At 41.9% G+C, this 21076-nt stretch overlaps 1 protein-coding gene and 1 long non-coding RNA gene across 2 annotated transcripts in view; both read right to left on the bottom strand.

The window, feature by feature from the left end:
* Positions 1-7315: 7315 nt before the first annotated feature.
* LOC122935554 (zinc finger protein 436-like) overlaps positions 7316-21076 on the bottom strand; it is a 48703-nt gene continuing 34942 nt past the window's right edge. Inside the window, exons 5-7 of the mRNA XM_044291324.1 lie at positions 11834-11860; positions 11627-11750; positions 7316-9684 (exon numbers count right to left, since the gene is read on the bottom strand). Coding sequence (XP_044147259.1) covers positions 8312-9684; positions 11627-11750; positions 11834-11860 — 1524 coding nt within the window. The 3' untranslated portion in view covers positions 7316-8311. The remainder of the gene's footprint in view (positions 9685-11626; positions 11751-11833; positions 11861-21076) is intronic.
* Positions 11942-16124, bottom strand: LOC122934875. The gene is made up of 3 exons (XR_006388732.1): positions 15780-16124; positions 12115-12259; positions 11942-12001 (listed from the first exon to the last, which is right to left on the bottom strand). It is a non-coding gene; the product is annotated as an uncharacterized LOC122934875 (long non-coding RNA).

Raw genomic sequence — 21076 nt, 5'->3', positions numbered from 1 at the left:
CTCAATGTTGGAATTGACTTCTTCCTTGCCATATAGTGTAGAAGAGTCCCAGTGTTGTGTTGACCTGCCAAGACTTTCCTTAACAACAAAGCTGTTGTGACAGGGACTGAGAAGAGATGTGTGTCCATTTGTTAACACTGATGTCTTCAAAGTGCTAATGTTGTCAGGCTGGTGCACTGTCCCCAGGCAAACTTCTCCTACAATGACCCACCCCAGGTCCAGTCTCTGTGTATAGGGGGCATTATAAGGTCCATTGATTTGCTGGCACACCTTGTGTACCTGAGGGATGTCTCTTCCAAGAAGTAGAACGATAGAAACATCTGGCTCAACAGCTGGGATAAGGTGAGCAATTGAGCAGAGGTGAGGGTGATGATGGGCTACTTCTGGAGAGGGAATCTTAGTTTTGTCGTCAGGTATCATGCCACACTCTATTAGGGTAGGAAGTTGGAACTGCACTTTCTTATTAAAGGATTCAATGGTAAGTCAGTAGCTCTTCTCCCTGTGGTTTCAATTGTCCCCGCACATGTCCTTAGCGTGTATGGAACTGCACTTGCCTTAAGGTTAAAGATATCAAAGAAGTCTGACTTTGCAAGGTATCTGTTGCTCTGTTCATCTAGCACTTCATACATCCTCACTGCCATTTCTCTCTTGCCAGTGGGATACACAGTCACTAAACAGATTTTAGAGCATGATCGTGCACTTTTGCCTTGTCCATATACTTCAGTGCAATTAGACATTACTGAGGAGAGTGGGGTCTCCTGTTGCTCCCTGCCCTGATCTTTCCTAGGTTCTACAGTCTCTTTTTTTTTTATTAATAATAATTTTATTTTACAAAGAGAGAATCTACAGTGATAGATTTTGGTGTCACAAGACAATAATACAGTGATACATAATATCATCATATACTAAATTTCCCTTTTTATCTTCTAACCCCCCCTTCCCTCCCTACAACCCCCTTTTTTTCCCTCCTCTTTCCCTCCCTTTTCTCTCTCCGCGGAGCTACCGTCTTTACACCTAATATTATTATTTCAGGTTGCCCCATATCCGTGTCCAGGTTGCCTTTTTTCCAGCTGTCTGAGCGAGAATGTGTTCGTATTGCTTAACCCTTTTCATCCGTTCCATCCACTCCTGAAAATTAGGGTATTCTGGAGTACTCCAGTATTTAATAATTAATATTTTGGCCAGTGCAATTCCCCGAAGCCAGAGTATCTGCTCAGTTTTATTTTGGTCTATCTCTGGGAATGCACCCAGGACAGCATAATTAATGCAGGCCTCATATTTCATGGGTGAGCTATCCCGCAATTTCCGGAATATTTTAGTCCAGTACTCTTTAATCCCTGGGCATTCCCACAGTAGATGTATATAGTCTCCTCTATCTTTACTACATTTGTAGCAGTTCTGTTTCCTATTGTTGTAAATAATATGTAAAAGAGCTGGTGTATAATAGAGACGATGTGTAATTTTCAAAAGGATCCATGCATGGGCAGGGGAAACCGTCGATCTTTTAATGTTTCTGTAAACGGCGTTCCACGGGATAGGTTCCCCAGTCCGCAGGTCCCTTTCCCATTTAGCCTCACTTCTAAATGTGATTGTTTTAGTATATTCATATTTTAGTTTGGCATAAATGTGTGATATAGAAGTGTTAACAGTCGTATCATAACAAAAATCTAAAAAAGTGTTCCTTACAATTTTTAAGTAATTCTTATTCTCCGTGTAGTGAATAGCGTGTCGTAATTGTTCATATCTAAATTTATCAATAAATCCTAATGTCGTGTCTGGAAGGATTTTATTTAATGACTTAAGCTGTCCTTTATGAAAAACTTGTGCAATAAAACGTATCCCATATTTTTCCCAATATCCCACATCACCCAGTAGCCTAACTTGTGGTAAATGTGCATTTCCCCACAGTGGGGTGTACTGAACTGCCTGGGTTACTCCAGCTATATATCTAATTTGCTGCCAAATATACCTGAGCATCCTACCAAAAGGGTTCATTATTATTTTCTTCTCCATCGTGCCGGTTTCAAGGATGTGAAAAAGATCCTCCCAGGGTCTGCAGTGCTCCCCGTAAATAAGCCGAATGCATTTATTCTTTCGGTTCCTCACGCACCATCTTAGTTGGGCGGCTATATAGTATCCTTTTAAAAAAGGGATAGAGAGTCCACCCTCATCTTTGTACAGATATTGTAACTTAATTCTGACTCGTTTGCGCCCCCATATTAGTTCATTGAAGAGGGACTCTAGCTTATTGAAGAATTTGTCTTCTATCGTTATTGGGCTAGCATTAAGTACATATAGTAACATTGGAAGCAACGTCATTTTAATAAGGGCTATGCGGTTAATTTGTGACAGGGGAAGTTTAAGCCATGTTCTAATTTTTTCCTTAACTCTATCTATTATTGGGAGTATGTTCAGTTTCGTATAGTATTCCAATTTAGTCCCTATCTGGATACCCAGATATGTTAGGGAGTCGGCTGGGGTCAGTATACTGACTCGGAGATTATGACCGGGCGGAACCGGACGTTTTAATGGAAGGAATTTAGATTTCTCCCAGTTGATCTCATATCCAGAAAGGCACCCAAATTCATCCAGACTATCCATAACCCTAGGCAGGTTCATATATCCTCTCCCCAGGAATAGTAACATATCGTCCGCATAGAGACTGATTTTATCATCCTCTCCCTCACACCCAAATCCCGATATTTCCCCATCTGCTCGAGTCTTACACGCCATTGGCTCCAGGAACAGCGAGAAGAGCAAGGGTGAAAGGGGGCAGCCCTGGCGTGTTCCGCGTGTCAAGGGGAAAGGGGCAGAGTGTACACCGTCTCTACAGTCTCTAGTGGGGCAGGAGCAGGACCAGGGTGCAAAGCTGCAATATGTCTCTCACTGCCACATTCTGTACATTCTACTGGTATTTTACAGTCTTTGGCAATGTGATGATAAGTAGATCCGCAGCACTTGAAACAGATGCAGTTTTGTTTAAGGAAGGACATCCGCTCTGCAATGGGTTTGTTTCTAAAGCCTTTGCATTTCTTTAGTGGATGTGTTTTTTTGTGTATTGGGCAATGTCTATCAGGGTTTTCTATGGTGTGTACCTTGTGGGTGCTTTGACAGTCAGTGACTTCTGAAGGTACAGCTGTTTTGTGTGTGGATACAAAGGTCCTACCATGAGGTCTGTGAGGTCTCTCAGGTCTGTGTGATTGATTGCCGCCGGTGGTGAAGGCGGAACTGGGATCACTTCGGATTTTCACTTGCTGTTGGACAAACCTAGAAAACACAGAGAAAGGGGGAAAAGCGACTCCATAATCTTCTTTGAATTTACCTCCTACAGACATCCACTAGTCTTGCAGATTTGAAGGTAGTTTCTCTACTATGGGATTAGTGCCTCTAGCTGTATCTAGATATGAAAGCTCTGGCAAGTAGCCATCCTCTTTGGCATATTTTATCTCTAGCAGATCACTCAGTTCTTGTAGCCGCACGTTGTCTCTGTAGCCCACTTTAGGAAAGACTTCAAGCTTTTCAACAGTGCTCCTTCAATTACCTCTGGGGATCCATATACGTTTCTTCTAGTCTTTTCCAGGTCATGTTGAGTCCTGCTGCAGGGTTGAACAGGCTTTCTCTTCTCATCCTTTTTGCATGCTCTGCTGACTCAGTACCAAGCCATTTTATCATTAAATCGAGCATCTTGGCTGGTGATAAGTTCAGTCCTCCAGTGGCATTCAGAAAGGAAGACTTCCATGCCCAATAGTTTTCAGGATGGTCATCAAATTGGGGAAATCCTGAGCTAACCATTTCTTTGCGGATTAGATATTTGGTGACATCCACTGCACATTGTTGTTCGCACATATGATCTTTAGGTTGAGGTGGTGGGAACACTAGTTTTTTGTTCCTAGGGGGTTCTGGTGCTTCATTCTTGGTTTGCTGGCAGCTGCTGACCTCATGTGGTTGATTGGGCCAGCTCAGGGGGACTGTCGATCTCAGCCTGAATTCCTTTGCTTCAGGATTAAGAGACTGTTCCTTTGTATGCACATCAGTAAGGTTCTGGATGTACTCACTTGTACGATCTGCAGGGGATAGAGGTTTTTATGGAACTTTTGGGTATTTATATGATTTTTCACTTACTGACTGACTTATTCCCATGTAGGCAGTGGCCTCTGCTTCAGCAACTGCAGCTACAGTCTGTCGCTGCAGGATGAGCAATTTCGATTCTAATTCTGCTTCTTCTTGTGCTATGGCAGCTTCCTTAGCTGCTCTCTCTCTCTTGTGCTATGGCAGGTTCCTTAGCTGCTCTCTATTGTGCTAGGGCAGCTTTGTTTGCTGCTAACTCCTGCATCATTATGGCTTCTTTTTCTGCGTACTGTGGCTGGACACGGGCAGCTTCTGCATTGGCACGAGCTCGAACTGCTGAGGACATCTTACTATCTAACTATATGATAGGGTCTATCAGAGGTGAGACCTGCACCTATCTCTAGGGCCCCAAAGTGAATGAGGGCACCCCATCCAAGTGCGGCCACCCTTTATTCACTTCTATGGGAGTGAGGAAAATAGCTGAGCTATTTCCAGGAAACCCTTTTTAAGCGAATGGAGAGCACTTTGCGCATACATGGTGCTCTCTCCTTTGCATTCTAGAGATTGGACATGGTGGATACGCCACCAAAGTATGAGGTAAGCCCACCCCTTTAATAAATCTCCCCTAAGATCTTTTTTGTTCCTTCTCCCCCTGTAAATAAACTTGGGTTTTCCCACCTTCTAGTGTACCTAAACCAAGCTTTGGGGGCCCTGTTCTAGAGAATGGACATCGGTGGATATGCCACCAAAGTATGAGGTGAGCCCACCCCTTTAATAAATCTCACCTAAGATGTTTTATGTTCCTTCTCCCCCTGTATATCAACTTTGGTTTTCCCACCTTTCTAGTGTGCCTAAACCAACAACCATCATCATCAGTAAGTGGTTTTAGGAGCACAGATGTAAATATGAGATCTAAAATTTCCTAATGACACTACATGAATATATAATAGGGCAGATTTATAATATTGTCTAAAGTAAGATGTGTAAAAGTAGCCACAGTTATAACAGTGGCTGATGCTGGATAAAAAAATCTGGCTCATCTTTACACTGTCTAGTTTAACTTTACACCACCTATTTGTTGGTTTAGTTCACTCCAAAAATGCGGCAATTTATATTTAACAAAGAATACAAAAAAAGTATGAATTTCTGTTTTTGTCATATGAATAAAAGTCTAAAAAATAAATTTTATGTACTCCAAAATTGTGCTACTCAAAAATACGACATGTCCCTCATTTATCTAGATCGACAGAAAAATAAAAATGTTACAGCTATAGAAATATGACATTGAAAAAAATGGAAAAAAATGCTTGCTATTTAACTCCTTAACGACGTATGAAGGATAGTGCTAGCTCCTGCATCAAGGTCACATATTAATATACCATCTACGCACAGTATTTAAATGTATGGCCTCCGATTAGCCAAACTCGGCTTCGGGTCCAAGGTACTAGTTGTTAAAGTTTCACGTTTTCAGGTTACCAGGTTTCAAGTTTTAAAGTGGTTTTCCACTTTAAAAATCAATTACCAAAGTTATTCAATGAAGTCACTCGCGACTTCACGAATAGCTAACGTTGCCTCATCGGAGGCCATACATTTTAATACTGTACGGAGACGGATCTCCAAACAGTATTATTCCCAAGTTTTGAACGTAGCATTCGAAGCTTGCTTCACTCATCACCAATTGCCACATCCAAAAAAGTCCAAATTATCGAAATATAAAACTATACATGGTGAATGAAGTAATGAAAAAAATTAAATCCAAAATGGTCGATTTTCAGTTTTTTTGATCACCTCACTCACCCCCAAAATTTTTTATGAAAAGTGATCAAAAACTCATATGTACCTCAATATTGTCCCAATAAAACCTACAGCTCTCCCTACAAAAAAGTTCTCAAACATCTCTGTACACTGAAATATCCCCAAATTTTTTTTTTTAAAGATCAGTTTAAAAAAAAAAAGTTGTAAAGCATAATAAAACTGTATCAATTTGGTATTGACGCAATTGTACCAACCAGCCAAATAAGGTTGTCATGTAATTTTTTGTAAATCCTGAAAGTCATAAAAACAAAAGCCAAAAAGTCATGGCAGAATTGCATTAATTTTTTAAAAATTTCACCACACAAATTACCCCCCCCCCATGCTTTACTATAAGATATTCTAAATTAAGTCGTGCCATTAAAAAATGAAACTTGTCCCACAAAAAATAAGCTCTCATGTGACTATGTGAATGAAAAATGTAAAAAGTTATGGCTTTTAGAAGGTGGGAGGGAAAAAATAAAATGTCAAAAATGAAAATTTACCTAGTCATTAAAGGGGTATTCCCATCACAGACAATGGGGGCATATTGCTAGGATATGCCCCCATTGTCTGATAGGCGCAGGTCCCACCTCTGCGACCCGCACCTACAATGAGAACAGAGCGGGGATTTCCCAGGGTTCGTCCACCACCAAGCGCTGCTCCCATAGAAGTGAATGGGAGCGCACAGCACACGCACGACCCCTGCTCCCATTCATTTCTATAGGGCAGACGAAAATAGCCGAGCCAGCGCTATATATCACTATATATGGCAAGACAACCCCCTTAACCATACACTGCAATATTGGAGACAGCTGAGAACTGTGCTGGGCTTCCAATAAGCTCCAATAAGATGAATGGAGCAGCAAGTGCACATGCCCAACCTGCTGTTCATTTTTGGGGCTCTACAGGATTCAAGACCCCTATTCTCTAAAACTGTAGGGCTCCCTGTGGTAGGAACCCCACCAGTCTAATAGTTTCTCCCTATTCTATGGTTACAAACTTACTATGATGAAACACATGTCTACTATTAGTCCATGAGTTTGACTGATCAACTGGTTGTAATATCATCAAGGGTCTTTTATAAGTAAGATGTGACTGGTACAGATTACACTGATGAGCAAAAGGTTAACAATGTTTTGAACTTTTGACATGCAGGCTCCATATCTCACCATCCACTACAGCTTCGACCGTGAGACTACCATCATTTTATAGATTGGCTTCTTGGCTATCTCATACATAAATTGGACTTGCTACTATTTAGCATGTGATTAGTTATGCAGATTCTTGTCATGTAACTCCATTGTTACTGTTTTGCTCCTGGTGGTGGAACAATCTTTTTATTCTTGTATACTACAAATTACAACCTGTTCTTACATTCCCTAATAGCTCAGGAGCAGCCATGAAGAAGATTTCCCAAGAAAAGAGAAACAGCATCATCCAGGTCATCAATAGCGGTAAAACTGCATTATGTGAGCGCCATAACAGTTGGAAGAATACAAAATGAAGTCCGTCCATCCATTCCAAAGCCAAGAGGTGGACGTCCAGGCAATATGTCAACAAGTCGGCTCATCACAAGGTCTATCAGTTCTTGAGTGACAAGCAGTGGAGGTGTGAGATCACAGACATCCATGCAAGCACTGTGCGACATGCATTACAGAAGTCTGGGATTGTGGCCCGAAAAAAGGTGAAGAAGCCTTGACTTTCATAAGAAGCGTTTGTAAAAAAGTACAAACAGTGGACAGTAGAAGATCAGAAATGGGTGATTTGGAGCGATGAGATGAAAGTCAATAAACTTGGCTCTGATGGGTGCAAATGGGTCTGGAAGCAACAAGGGAAAAGGGGGCAAATGGATCGAGAAATTGAAGGAACAGTCAAGTTTGGTGGAGGAAGCCTGATGATATGTGGTTGTTTCACAGTCAAAGGTGTTGGATACTTCACCAGGATCGATGGTGGTCTCAATGCTGAACTATATGTGAGTATCCTACAAGGCGAGTTATTTCTTACTTTGGATATGAAAAGGACAACGTAGTGTTCCAGCAGAAGAACGACCCGATGCATATGTCGAGATTGGCGAATAAATAGTTCAATGACAATGAAGTAGAGGTGCTGGATTGGCCCCCACAGTCCCTAGACCTCAACCCAATCGAACACTTGTTGGTAGCTTTGAAGGAATAGCTGTATTCGTACCCAAGTGAGTCAACCAGTACGCACCAACATTGGGAATGTGTAGAAGAGACCTGGGAACAGATTTTAGTCAAGGCATGCTTTAATGTGATCGAGAGCATGCCCAGAAGGATTCAGGCAGTGTTGAAAGCCAAAGGTGAAATTACAAAAAAAATTGAATTTTAGGAGCAAGCAAATTGTAATGATGCAGTTACATGACAAAAATCTACATAAATAATAATATGCTAAATAGTTGCAAGTCCAATTTATGTATGAGATCTGATCATTACAATGGTTTCTCACTCTGATCATAACAATGGCTTCTCCCCATGTGAGTTCTCTGATGTCTAACAAGACTCGATTCCAGACTAAAGCATTTCCCACATTCTGAACATGAAAATGGTTTCTCTCCTGTATGAGTTCTCTGATGTCTAATAAGACCCACTTTCAGGCTAAAACATTTGCCACATTGAGAGCATGAAAACGGCTTCTCTCCTGTGTGAATTCTTAGATGTCCCACAAGAGACGATTTCTGATTAAAACATTTCCCACATACAGGACATAAAAATGGTTTCTCCCCTGTGTGAGTTCTCTGATGTCTATCAAGATCTGATTTTCGAATAAAACATTTCCCACATTCTGTGCATGAAAATGGCTTCTCTCTTTTGTGAGTTCTCTGATGATGACGCAAAGCTGATTTATGGGCAAAACAGGATCCACATTCTGAGCATGAAAACGGCTTCTCTCCTGTGTGAATTCTTAAATGTTCTACAAGAGATGATTTCTGACTAAAACACTTCCCACATTCAGGACATAAAAATGGTTTCTCTCCCGTGTGAGTTTTCCAATGTCTATCAAGATCCAATTTTTGACTGAAACATTTTCCACATTCTGAGCATGAATATGGCTTCTCTCTTGTGTGAGTTCTCTGATGACGAAGGAGATCTGTTTTATAGGTAAAACAGGCTTCACATCCTGGGCATGAAAATGGCTTCTCTCCTGTGTGAATTCTTAGATGTTCCACAAGAGATGATTTCTGACTAAAACATTTCCCACATTCCGGACATGAAAATGGCTTCTCCCCTGTGTGAGTTCTCTGATGTCTATCAAGATCCAATTTTTGACTAAAACATTTCCCACATTCTGAACATAAAAATGGCTTCACGCTTGTATGAGTTCTTCGATGATGAAGCAGAGCTGATTTATGGGTAAAATATATTCCACATTCTGAGCATGAAAACGGCTTCTCTCCTGTGTGAATTCTTAGATGTTCTACAAGAGATAATTTTCGACTAAAACATTTCCCACATTCAGAACATGAAAATGGTTTCTCTCCTGTGTGAATTCTCTGGTGTCTATCAAGATCCGATTTTTGGTTAAAATATTTCCCACATTCTGAACATAAAAATGCCCTTTTAGGTCTTTGATTTCTCTCATGCATAGCAAGATTAGACCAGTGATGTTCAGTTATTTGTTTCAAAATCAGTGACTGATTAGACAAAGGCATCTTGTGACCAGCAATGTCGGAGGATAGATCTCCACTGTGAAGGACTGAGGGTACATTAGGAGTTATTGAATTAGCTTGCATGGTGTTATTTTCTGCTTCATTATAGAAAGATACATGGAAATGTCGATGGAAGTCGCTCATCCAATATTCACCTGGAAAATCAAACAAATGTTCTTATTTTCCCAAATAATGTAATTCATCTTTTTATTAAGCAATCAAGCTTTATTGTGGCAATAGCAAGCCAGGAAATAAAGTACAGTATATAGATGTAAGAAACAGTATAATGTACAATTTCAGTAAATAATTCACATACATGGAAGAAAAACATAGAAAACACCATAGGGAGTGAAACATTTTACAAGCGCAAAACAAAACGTGAGAACTTTCCCCCATTTACAGCACACTTGCCACTTTTCTAAAAGTAGGCAGTGTCTACGCAGCCATCAGATTTAAAGGCTGTGTACACCTTTGGAGGCAATTCTTTTTATTGTTGCATTGTACTCATTTTGAGCTAAAAAACATTTTCAATTGGTCTTTCAATTGGTAGCAGGCTCTGTATTTTTGCTGTTTCCTTTAGGCAGCTCAGCTAACATCTCTTTTTATCTCTCAATATAGCTCAATTCTTAGCTTACTGATAAGAATGTGGTTTAAATAAGTGTTTATGATCTTTAATTAATTTAGAGAAAAGGTTTATTAGATGACTGGCACAAAGGTAAAGTGAAAATACGATTCACACAGCTAGACAGTTAACAGTTAACCCTTTGTGATAGAATGGCTGAATATTTTTAATAGAGTTATTAAAAAAATTATTTTTAGCCCAAAATAAATAAAATGCAATCATAAAAAAATTGTCCTTGAAGGTTTAAATAGCCTTTAAAGCTACATTTCAGTTTCTGGTGCACTTACTTCGCGAGGTGTGACAAAATTATAAATAGACACGCATCTTTTAAAATTTTTGTGTGGATTTTATGCTAGACAACTTTGTTCTAAGACCAGCATATGAAGCTGATTGGTCCTTTGCATCTTTTAAGTCACTGTTTTATCCATTATTTGTTAAGACTGTATTACACTAGCCAATATTTTGGCCAATAATCGCTAATGAGCGTTCACAAGAACACTCGTTAGAGATCATCTCGCAGTTTAATACTACCGCCTATTGCCCGATGAACGAGGCAATTCTGATTTTTAAGTATGCTTAAAAATCAGCTCTTGCCAGCGGCAGATTGTGCCGTCTAATAGCGATCTGCCACCGGCGATCTGCCACTAGACAGTATGGGAACGAGTGATGTATGGTGTCTGGACACCTCTAGTCATCATTTCAGGTACACTAACAATTTGGTGTTACATTGATTTGGTTGTGGATCCAGTGGTACAGCCATTTCTACAACGTGTTCCAGAAGCCGTTCTTGAACAAACAACACCAGGCCGCACGTTGCTAGCGCTACTGTGAGCAGACTACTGTGGTCTAAAAATGCTACCATGGCCTGCAGCGGATCTTGATGATTTGCGTGCTCAAGTGCATTTAGCATGGCTGAGGACTCCTCAGACAACAATTAACAACCTGACTGATAGCGTGCATTTTCTATCATATGTATTATCATTAACATGTCTATTAATCTTATGATTTCTATCAATGGCATAACTAGAAATGACTGGGCCTCACAGAACATTTTTTAATGGGGCCACCCTCCAGGAACTTCTTCACAACCTCCTCCTCCCGTGCACCCGCCACTCCTGTGGCTAGTCACAATAGCTCTTTCAAACATGGCCCAACAGCCACTGTCTGTCAGTTTTCTACAGTGTCTCTGCATATAATGTCATTTTATAATACTGTTGAGTGGGCCCTGACAATAAAATATTTTAGTCCTCCTTCTGGGTGGGCCCTTTCTGAGTTTGGGCCCCAAATCAGCCACTTCCCCTGCTTCCCCTGCTTATAGTTACGCCCCTGATTTCCATAATTTCACAAATTTTCCTTTTTCGTATTGCAGTTTTAATGTTGAGAGTGTATCATAAAGCCTGAATCTTTATTGTGACTGTCACTGAATACATCGTCTATATGTGACTCCTTTACAGTCATAGAAGGTCTCCTCTTACCCGGTGATGTGAGGGACTGGTGGTTCTCCATCATGACGTCCTTGTACAGATCCTTGTGTTCTTCTAAATACTCCCACTCCTCCATGGAGAAATAGACAGCGACATCCTGACACCTTATAGGAACCTGACAACACAAGGACACAGTCATTACCAGACCCCTCCCTTGGCGTTATTGTATAATGTCCCAGCATTCCCAGCAGCGCTCACCTCTCCGCTCAGCAGCTCAGTGATCCTGGTGGTAAGTTCTAGGATCTTCTGCTCATGTATCAGGGAATGAGGTGGAGGCTCGGTGATGGGGCTCTGGGTCCTGCTCCATCCTCCTGACACACGGGGTGTCACACACTCACCAGACGACTTCTTCACTACTGTGTAATCCTGTGTATGGGGAGACGCCGATCACTACAGAGATTCTAAGAATCCTTCACCTTTCCAGACATTTTTCCTGTTTTATTACTAGAGATAAGAGTGATGTCATGTGAGACTCTCACCTCTCCAGTTATCAAGGAGATGATCTCCAGGGTGAGGTCTAATATCCTTGCAGCCATGTGGTCTCTGTCCTTCTCCATTCTTGCTGGGTCATGGATGGAAAGGACCATTGTCTTTCAAATGAAGAGAGTCTTGTACCTAAGCAACCTGAGGGAAACAAGGAGAACTGAGAGAAAAATCACATCTGGAAGAAGATTTTATGTGAAGTAAAGTGTCTCAGAAATTGGAAATCATGAAGAAACAATGATAGAGGAGAGGATTGTGGATCATCTAAAATCCCATGGATTGACAGATGAAAAACAGCATGGGTTTACTTCAGGGAGATTATGTCAAACTCATCTTATAGATTTTTTTGATTGGGTGACTAAAATAATGGATGGCGGAGGTGCAGTAGACATCCCTTATCTAGACTTTAGTAAGGCTTTTGATACTGTCCCACATAGAAGGCTTATCAATAAACTGCAGTTTTTCAGCTTGGACTCCCATATTGTTGAATGGATTAGGCAGTGGCTGAGGGACAGACAACAGAGGGTTGTAGTCCATGGAGTATATTCAGACCAAGGTTTTGTTACCAGTGGGGTACCTTAAGGATCTGTTCTGGGACCCATATTGTTTAATATCTTTATCAGCGAAATTGCAGAAGGCCTCGATGGTAAGGTGTGTCTTTTTGCTGATGACACAAAGATTTGTAACAGGGTTGATGTTCCTGGAGGGATACATCGAATGGAAAAGGATTTAGGAAAACTAGAGGAATGGTCAAAAATCTGGCAACTAAAATTTAATGTTGATAATTCAATGAACCCCTGGCTGGGTTGAAATGCTCTTCTGCGGTGTAATAGACGCTTGTATTATTACTTGAACGATAACTGATAATAATTTGGATATTGAATAACTATTGTTTAGGCGCTATTACGCCCTGTATGTGATATTGTGACTTTACTTTTTGGACATAATCAATAAAAACTTTGTGATTAAAAACCCAAGAGCAGAAATAAAATCAGTGATACAGTCCTAACCTCAGTATCTGAGGAAAGGGATTTAGGGGTCATTATTTCAGAAGACTTAAAGGTAGGCAGACAATGTCACAGAGCAGCAGGAAATGCTAGCAGAATGCTTGGGTGTATAGGGAGAGGCATTACCAGTAGAAAGAGGGAGGTGCTCATGCCGCTCTACAGAGCACTAGTGAGACCTCATCTGGAGTATTGTGCTCAGTACTGGAGACCATATCTCCAGAAGGATATTGATACTTTGGAGAGAGTTCAGAGAAGAGCTACTAAACTGGTACATGGATTGCAGGATAAAACTTACCAGGAAAGATTAAAGGACCTTAACATGTATAGCTTGGAAGAAAGACGAGACAGAGGGGATATGATAGAAACTGCTAAATACATAAAGGGAATCAACAAGGTAAAAGAGGAGAGAATATTTAAAGAAGAAAAACTGCTACAAGAGGACATAGTGTTACATTAGAGGGGCAAAGGTTTAAAAGTAATATCAGGAAGTATTACTTTACTGAGAGAGTAGTGGATGCATGGAATAGCCTTCCTGCAGAAGTGGTAGCTGCAAATACAGTGGAGGAGTTTAAGCATGCATGGGATAGGCATAAGGCCATCCTTCATATAAGATAGGGCCAGGGGCTATTCATAGTATTCAGTATATTGTGCACACAGTAGAATGCCCCCTTAATGCCTCCCATACAATAGTGTAGCACCCATACTGTTATTGGGCAGACTAGATGGGCCAAATGGTTCTTATCGGCCGACACATTCTATGTTTCTAGAGTACAATGGAGATGACTTAGCTATTGAGGTGTCATATATATACCAGATTGCTGATCTAATATATTAGTCAGCCGACCCCCCTGCTATATAGTGTTACACAGGACACACACAGCAGTGTACCACATGCAGCAGCCAGATCTCATCTTCCAGGTCACTATAACTCTCATAATCCCTTAACCTGAAGTATTGCCATAAACCTCCAAAAACATGAGCAGAAATAACAATACTTTACAATACTGATCTGCCCTTCGGGAAGCTCCTTTCCACTCTCTACCACTTACCTCTACCTTGTACCATTCTAAATTAGAAGACTACACAATCGGTAATGGTCACTAACTTTTCACACAGCTATTCGTAGATCAGTAGTACAGCTGAATCTAAGAAACTTTGTAATGTATCTTATCAGAGGACAATGCTCTTTTCCTCCGCTCCCCCACCTCCTAACATTCACTCAGAATTCTCTGCTAAATTCTTTTTGTGAAATGATAGTCCTCTATGAAGACCCAACACAGCCCTAAGAGTGGCCTTAATTACTGTAACTAGTCTGATTTCCCCTGTAAGTTGGGACTGTGTAAAAATAAATAAATAAATGAAGACCCCAATGGTTTTGAGGGACCAACCTATAAAATAAAAACATAAAAAATGAAATATAAACCATTTAAAAATAACACATACACAATTCCCCTCCTCAAAAGATCCGCAATCATTGTTTGAACACCCTGACCCAATTACCTAATAACAGATGTGTAATATATCAGAATGAGTGGAATATTTTAGGGTAACACTATATGATTACCAGAAAAAATTATAATTTTTTGTTAAAAACAAAAAAAAGTCTTCTAAACCTAAATATTCTTAAAGGGTTTCTGTCACCAGATTGACAGGGCCAGGCAGCGTTCGTCTCTTCCTGCCGGCCGTGTGTGCTGGGACTGCGCAGGCGCGAGATTTATCCAGCACACAGCGCCGGCAGAGAATACGAACGCTGGCCCTGTCAATCAAGGACGGCAGGGCGTGACTTGAAGTGGGAGAACGGAGCCTCTAGGATCAGGAGCACGGCCCCCCTCCCCTCTGCTCCTAGAGGCTAATTTGCATGTCATCAAAGTTAAAATTATAAAGTAATCGCTAATGTCAGTCAGTTTAATAGGGTTCATTCTGGTGACAGAAACCCTTAAAAAAAAAATATATATATATATATATATATATATATATATTATTTATAAAATGATAAAAAAAGAAACCTGCATTGACAACTAAATAAAAGCTGCTGCAAAAACCACATTGTTGTGCACTAAAAGTGGCAAAACTGTATCTGGTCCTGAAAACCAAAATACCCCGGACCTGACCCGGCTGATCCAGGAGAATAGACTATGGCTCCTTTACATGTAGACAGTCAGCACCGACACACACAGCACAGACATACACACAGCACAGACATACACACAGCACAGACATACACACAGTACAGAGACATACACACAGCACAGAGACATACACACATATAACACACACCGTACACGGGGAGGGAAGGGACGACTGCCTAGTATTAAATAAATAGATGTTTGGGAGCAGGAAGAGCCGGTTCTTGTTGCTGAGATGAAGCTAATGATCCGACTCACTAACTACAGCTGGAATTCCCATCACTGACTCTGCAGTCTAGGGGATCTAAAAGCCTCACCCCTCCAACTTACAGTCCCATGTAAAATCCCTGCAGCCCCTCTGACAAACAGTCCCATTTAAAATCCTTGCGGACCCCTCTAACATACAGTCCCATGTAAAAATATATCCCTGCAGACCCCACCGACAAACAGCCCCATTTACAACATGCCTGCATACTCGTCTGACAGTCCCATGTAAAACACTTTTTTCCATCCCTTCTCCCTCTTTACCATACAGTCCTATGTGCAAATCCTGTTTTCTCTCGTTGTCTGAATACACATGTAAGGTACAGTCCTGTAAGGGTCGGGTGGGATGTAACTGATCACATGACTGTGACATCATCAAAGGTCCTACAGCCACTAACATTTACATCCCTCCCATGTAACTGATCACATGACTGTGACATCATCAAAGGTCCTACAGCCACTAACATTTACATCCCTCCCATGTAACTGATCACATGACTGTGACATCATCAAAGGTCCTACAGCCACTAGGAGTTATGGTAGGGGTATGTGGGTCTGACTTATAGTAAAGAACATGACCTAATACGCCAGGGAGTCCATACGCTTCAAGCTATACTGTTAAGTTTTCCCCTTAGTACCCCTACACAGTAGAATGCCCCCTTAATGCCCCTCCATACAATAGTGTAACACCCATACTGTTAAAGGGGTATTCCGGTTTTGCAATTTTCAGCATCAATTGACAGAAAATGACATATTATCACTTACTAATAGTGATGGTTTATCTGTAATTCCTCGTTTTCCTGCACTCCTTCAGGTAACATTTTCCACTGTGTTGGTTCCCTATGTCGCTAACATCAAATCTACATCTGAGGCCTGGCTTGTAAGGCTCTGCCCTGTCAACACAATATTATCAGTGACCATGCCGCTGAGGGCAGGATTCTTCTCATTTTCCTGGACCCTTCCTGGAAGAAGTTTGGAACAACCAGGACTCTTCCTAGAGCTCTTCCCCACCAAACTAAGTATTGGGGAAGAAGCACCTTAATAACAGAGGTGATTGAGAACCCAATGGTCACTCTGGCTGAGCTCCATAGATTATGTTCACACATGGGAGAAATATTCGGTGAGCCATCACTGCAGCACTCTATTAATCTGGGATTTATGACCAGAAAGAAGCCTCTCTTCAGTAAAAAACACATGAAAGCCCACCTGGATTTAAAAAAAAAACTAAAAAAAAAAAACTAAAGGACTCTCAGACTGTGAGAAATAAGATTCTCTGGTCTGACGAGACCAAGATTGAACTTTTTGGTCTGAATTCTATGTGGAGGAAACCAAGCCCTGCTCAACTTACTAATACCACCCTACGGTGAAGCATGATGATGGCAGCATCATGCTGGAGGGTCAGGGTGGAGGGAAAGCTGAATGGAGAAAAGTACAAAGATATTCTTAATGGAAACCTGATCCAGAGCTCTGAGCCTCAGACAGTGGAGAGGTGAGGTGGACAGTATACACTGTATGAGGCAGTGGAGAGGTGAGGTGGACAGTATACGCTGTATGAGGCAGTGGAGAGGAGAGGTGGACAGTATATACTGTATGAGGCAGTGGAGAGGAGAGGTGGACAGTATACAATGTATGAGGCAGTGAAGAGGAGAGGTGGACAGTATATACTGTATGAGGCAGTGGAGAGGTGAGGTGGACAGTATATACAGGGAGTGCAGAATTATTAGGCAAATGAGTATTTTGACCACATCATCCTCTTTATGCATGTTGTCTTACTCCAAGCTGTATAGGCTCGAAAGCCTACTACCAATTAAGCATATTAGGTGATGTGCATCTCTGTAATGAGAAGGGGTGTGGTCTAATGACATCAACACCCTATATCAGGTGTGCATAATTATTAGGCAACTTCCTTTCCTTTGGCAAAATGGGTCAAAAGAAGGACTTGACAGGCTCAGAAAAGGCAAAAATAGTGAGATATCTTGCAGAGGGATGCAGCACTCTTAAAATTGCAAAGCTTCTGAAGCGTGATCATCGAACAATCAAGCGTTTCATTCAAAATAGTCAACAGGGTCGCAAGAAGCGTGTGGAAAAACCAAGGCGCAAAATAACTGAGAAAAGTCAAGCGTGCAGCTGCCAAGATGCCACTTGCCACCAGTTTGGCCATATTTCAGAGCTGCAACATCACTGGAGTGCCCAAAAGCACAAGGTGTGCAATACTCAGAGACATGGCCAAGGTAAGAAAGGCTGAAAGACGACCACCACTGAACAAGACACACAAGCTGAAATGTCAAGACTGGGCCAAGAAATATCTCAAGACTGATTTTTCAAAGGTTTTATGGACTGATGAAATGAGAGTGAGTCTTGATGGGCCAGATGGATGGGCCTGTGGCTGGATTGGTAAAGGGCAGAGAGCTCCAGTCCGACTCAGACGCCAGCAAGGTGGAGGTGGAGTACTGGATTGGGCTGGTATCATCAAAGATGAGCTTGTGGGGCCTTTTCGGGTTGAGGATGGAGTCAAGCTCAACTCCCAGTCCTACTGCCAGTTTCTGGAAGACACCTTCTTCAAGCAGTGGTACAGGAAGAAGTCTGCATCCTTCAAGAAAAACATGATTTTCATGCAGGACAATGCTCCATCACACGCGTCCAAGTACTCCACAGCGTGGCTGGCAAGAAAGGGTATAAAAGAAGAAAATCTAATGACATGGCCTCCTTGTTCACCTGATCTGAACCCCATTGAGAACCTGTGGTCCATCATCGAATGTGAGATTTACAAGGAGGGAAAACAGTACACCTCTCTGAACAGTGTCTGGGAGGCTGTGGTTGCTGCTGCACGCAATGTTGATGGTGAACAGATCAAAACACTGACAGAATCCATGGATGGCAGGCTTTTGAGTGTCCTTGCAAAGAAAGGTGGCTATATTGGTCACTGATTTGTTTTTGTTTTGTTTTTGAATGTCAGAAATGTATATTTGTGAATGTTGAGATGTTATATTGGTTTCACTGGTAAAAATAAATAATTGAAATGGGTATATATTTGTTTTTTGTTAAGTTGCCTAATAATTATGCACAGTAATAGTCACCTGCACACACAGATATCCCCCTAAAATAGCTAAAACTAAAAACAAACTAAAAACTACTTCCAAAAATATTCAGCTTTGATATTAATGAGTTTTTGGGGTTCATTGAGAACATGGTTGTTGTTCAATAATAAAATTAATCCTCAAAAATACAACTTGCCTAATAATTCTGCACTCCCTGTACTGTATGAGGCAGTGGAGAGGTGAGGTGGACAGTATACACTGTAGGAGGCAGTGGAGAGGTGGACAGTATATACTGTATGAGGCAGGGGAGAGGAGAGGTGGACCGTATACACTGTATGAGGCAGTGGAGAGGTGAGGTGGACAGTATATACTGTAGGAGGCAGTGGAGAGGTGAGGTGGACAGTATATACTGTAGGAAGCAGTGGAGAGGTGAGGTGGACAGTATACACTGTATGAGGCAGTGGAGAGGTGAGGTGGACAGTATATTATGTATGAGGCAGTGGAGAGGTGAGGTGAACAGTATATACTGTATGAGGCAGTGGAGAGGTGAGGTGGACAGTATATACTGTATGAGGCAGTGGAGAGATGAGGTGAACAGTATATACTGTATGAGGCAGTGGAGAGTTGAGGTAGACAGTATATACTGTATGAGGCAGTGGAGAGGTGAGGTGAACAGTATATACTGTATGAGGCAGTGGAGAGGTGAGGTAGACAGTATATACTGTATGAGGCAGTGGAGAGGTGAGGTGGACAGTATACACTGTATGAGGCAGTGAAGAGGAGAGGCGGACAGTATACACTGTATGAGGCAGTGGAGAGGTGAGGTGGACAGTATATACTGTAGGAGGCAGTGGAGAGGTGAGGTGGACAGTATACACTGTATGAGGCAGTGGAGAGGTGAGGTGGACAGTATACACTGTAGGAGGCAGTGGAGAGGTGGACAGTATACACTGTATGAGGCGGTGGAGAGGTGAGGTGGACAGTATATACTGTATGAGGCAGTGGTGAGGTGGACAGTATATACTGTAGGAGGCAGTGGAGAGGTGAGGTGGACAGTATATACTGTAGGAGGCAGTGGAGAGGTGAGGTGGACAGTATACACTGTAGGAGGCAGTGGAGAGGTGAGGTGGACAGTATATTATGTATGAGGCAGTGGAGAGGTGAGGTGAACAGTATATACTGTATGAGGCAGTGGAGAGGTGAGGTGGACAGTATATACTGTATGAGGCAGTGGAGAGGTGAGGTTAACAGTATATACTGTATGAGGCAGTGGAGAGGTGAGGTGGACAGTATATACTGTATGAGGCAGTGGAGAGTTGAGGTAGACAGTATATACTGTATGAGGCAGTGGAGAGGTGAGGTGAACAGTATATACTGTATGAGGCAGTGGAGAGGTGAGGTAGACAGTATATACTGTATGAGGCAGTGGAGAGGTGAGGTGGACAGTATACACTGTATGAGGCAGTGGAGAGGTGAGGTGGAAAGTATATACTGTATGAGGCAGTGGAGAGGTGATGTAGACAGTATATACTGTATGAGGCAGTGGAGAGGTGAGGTAGACAGTATACACTGTATGAGGCAGTGGAGAGGTGAGGTAGACAGTATATACTGTATGAGGCAGTGGAGAGGTGAGGTGGACAGTATACACTATGAGGCAGTGGAGAGGTGAGGTGGACAGTATATACTGTATGAGGCAGTGGAGAGGTGGACAGTATATACTGTATGAGGCAGTGGAGAGGTGAGGTGAACAGTATATACTGTATGTGTCACGGCTGAGGATGGGGAAAACCCTCAGCCGTGCGGTGCAAGGTGATGGTAAGGTTGCTACTTGGCCAGAACCACAGAATTAGGGAGCAGGTCACCTCCTAGCGCTTACCTAATCTGACCCTGACTCCTAGCTGCATGAGCCGCCCTTAAAGGTAGGAGGGCCCATACTCAGGAACCTCGGATCCCTACTGACCCTCCGTCGCTCCCTGAGCTAGGAGCTGGGTAGACAGCCCGTTCCTCCTGGACACGGAGAAACAGGAGTCTAAAGTGGCCAAGCTACAAGGGGAACAGAAACAACTTATGGCAGTGACATATGTATCCAGCATGGTATTAATTAAACCCCTAAAAAGTATAAATTTTTATTGATATACATTAAAACGATCCCTAAAGGATCCACTTGATCAAAGCTATTAGATATACAGACAAAAAAAAAATTAAATAAAGTGACCAAAAAACCACATCCAGAAAAGATTTTACACTGGGGTATGGGGAAAATGCTGTCCCTAAATCTACCCCTATCCTAAAGCCCTTTGCCCAGGGAGGGCTCCTGATGGTGGAGACCCCCTGTCCGCGTACCTGTACTGCTAGCCCTTCCTGCTCCCTAAAGGGGTGCAACAGAGTACGTGGACTGTTATCCCAGGTAAAAGATTAGGATATTAAATTTATCAGCTATATGAATAGGCTGGATGGGAATTGAAAAAATAAAGACACAGACAGTGGTACAGACAAACACAAAAATACACGAACATACACTTA

This window comes from Bufo gargarizans, chromosome 4 (genome assembly GCF_014858855.1).
Source record: "Bufo gargarizans isolate SCDJY-AF-19 chromosome 4, ASM1485885v1, whole genome shotgun sequence".
In the NCBI taxonomy this organism is placed as follows: Eukaryota; Metazoa; Chordata; class Amphibia; order Anura; family Bufonidae; genus Bufo; species Bufo gargarizans.
This window is presented reverse-complemented; position numbering and strand designations above follow the sequence as displayed.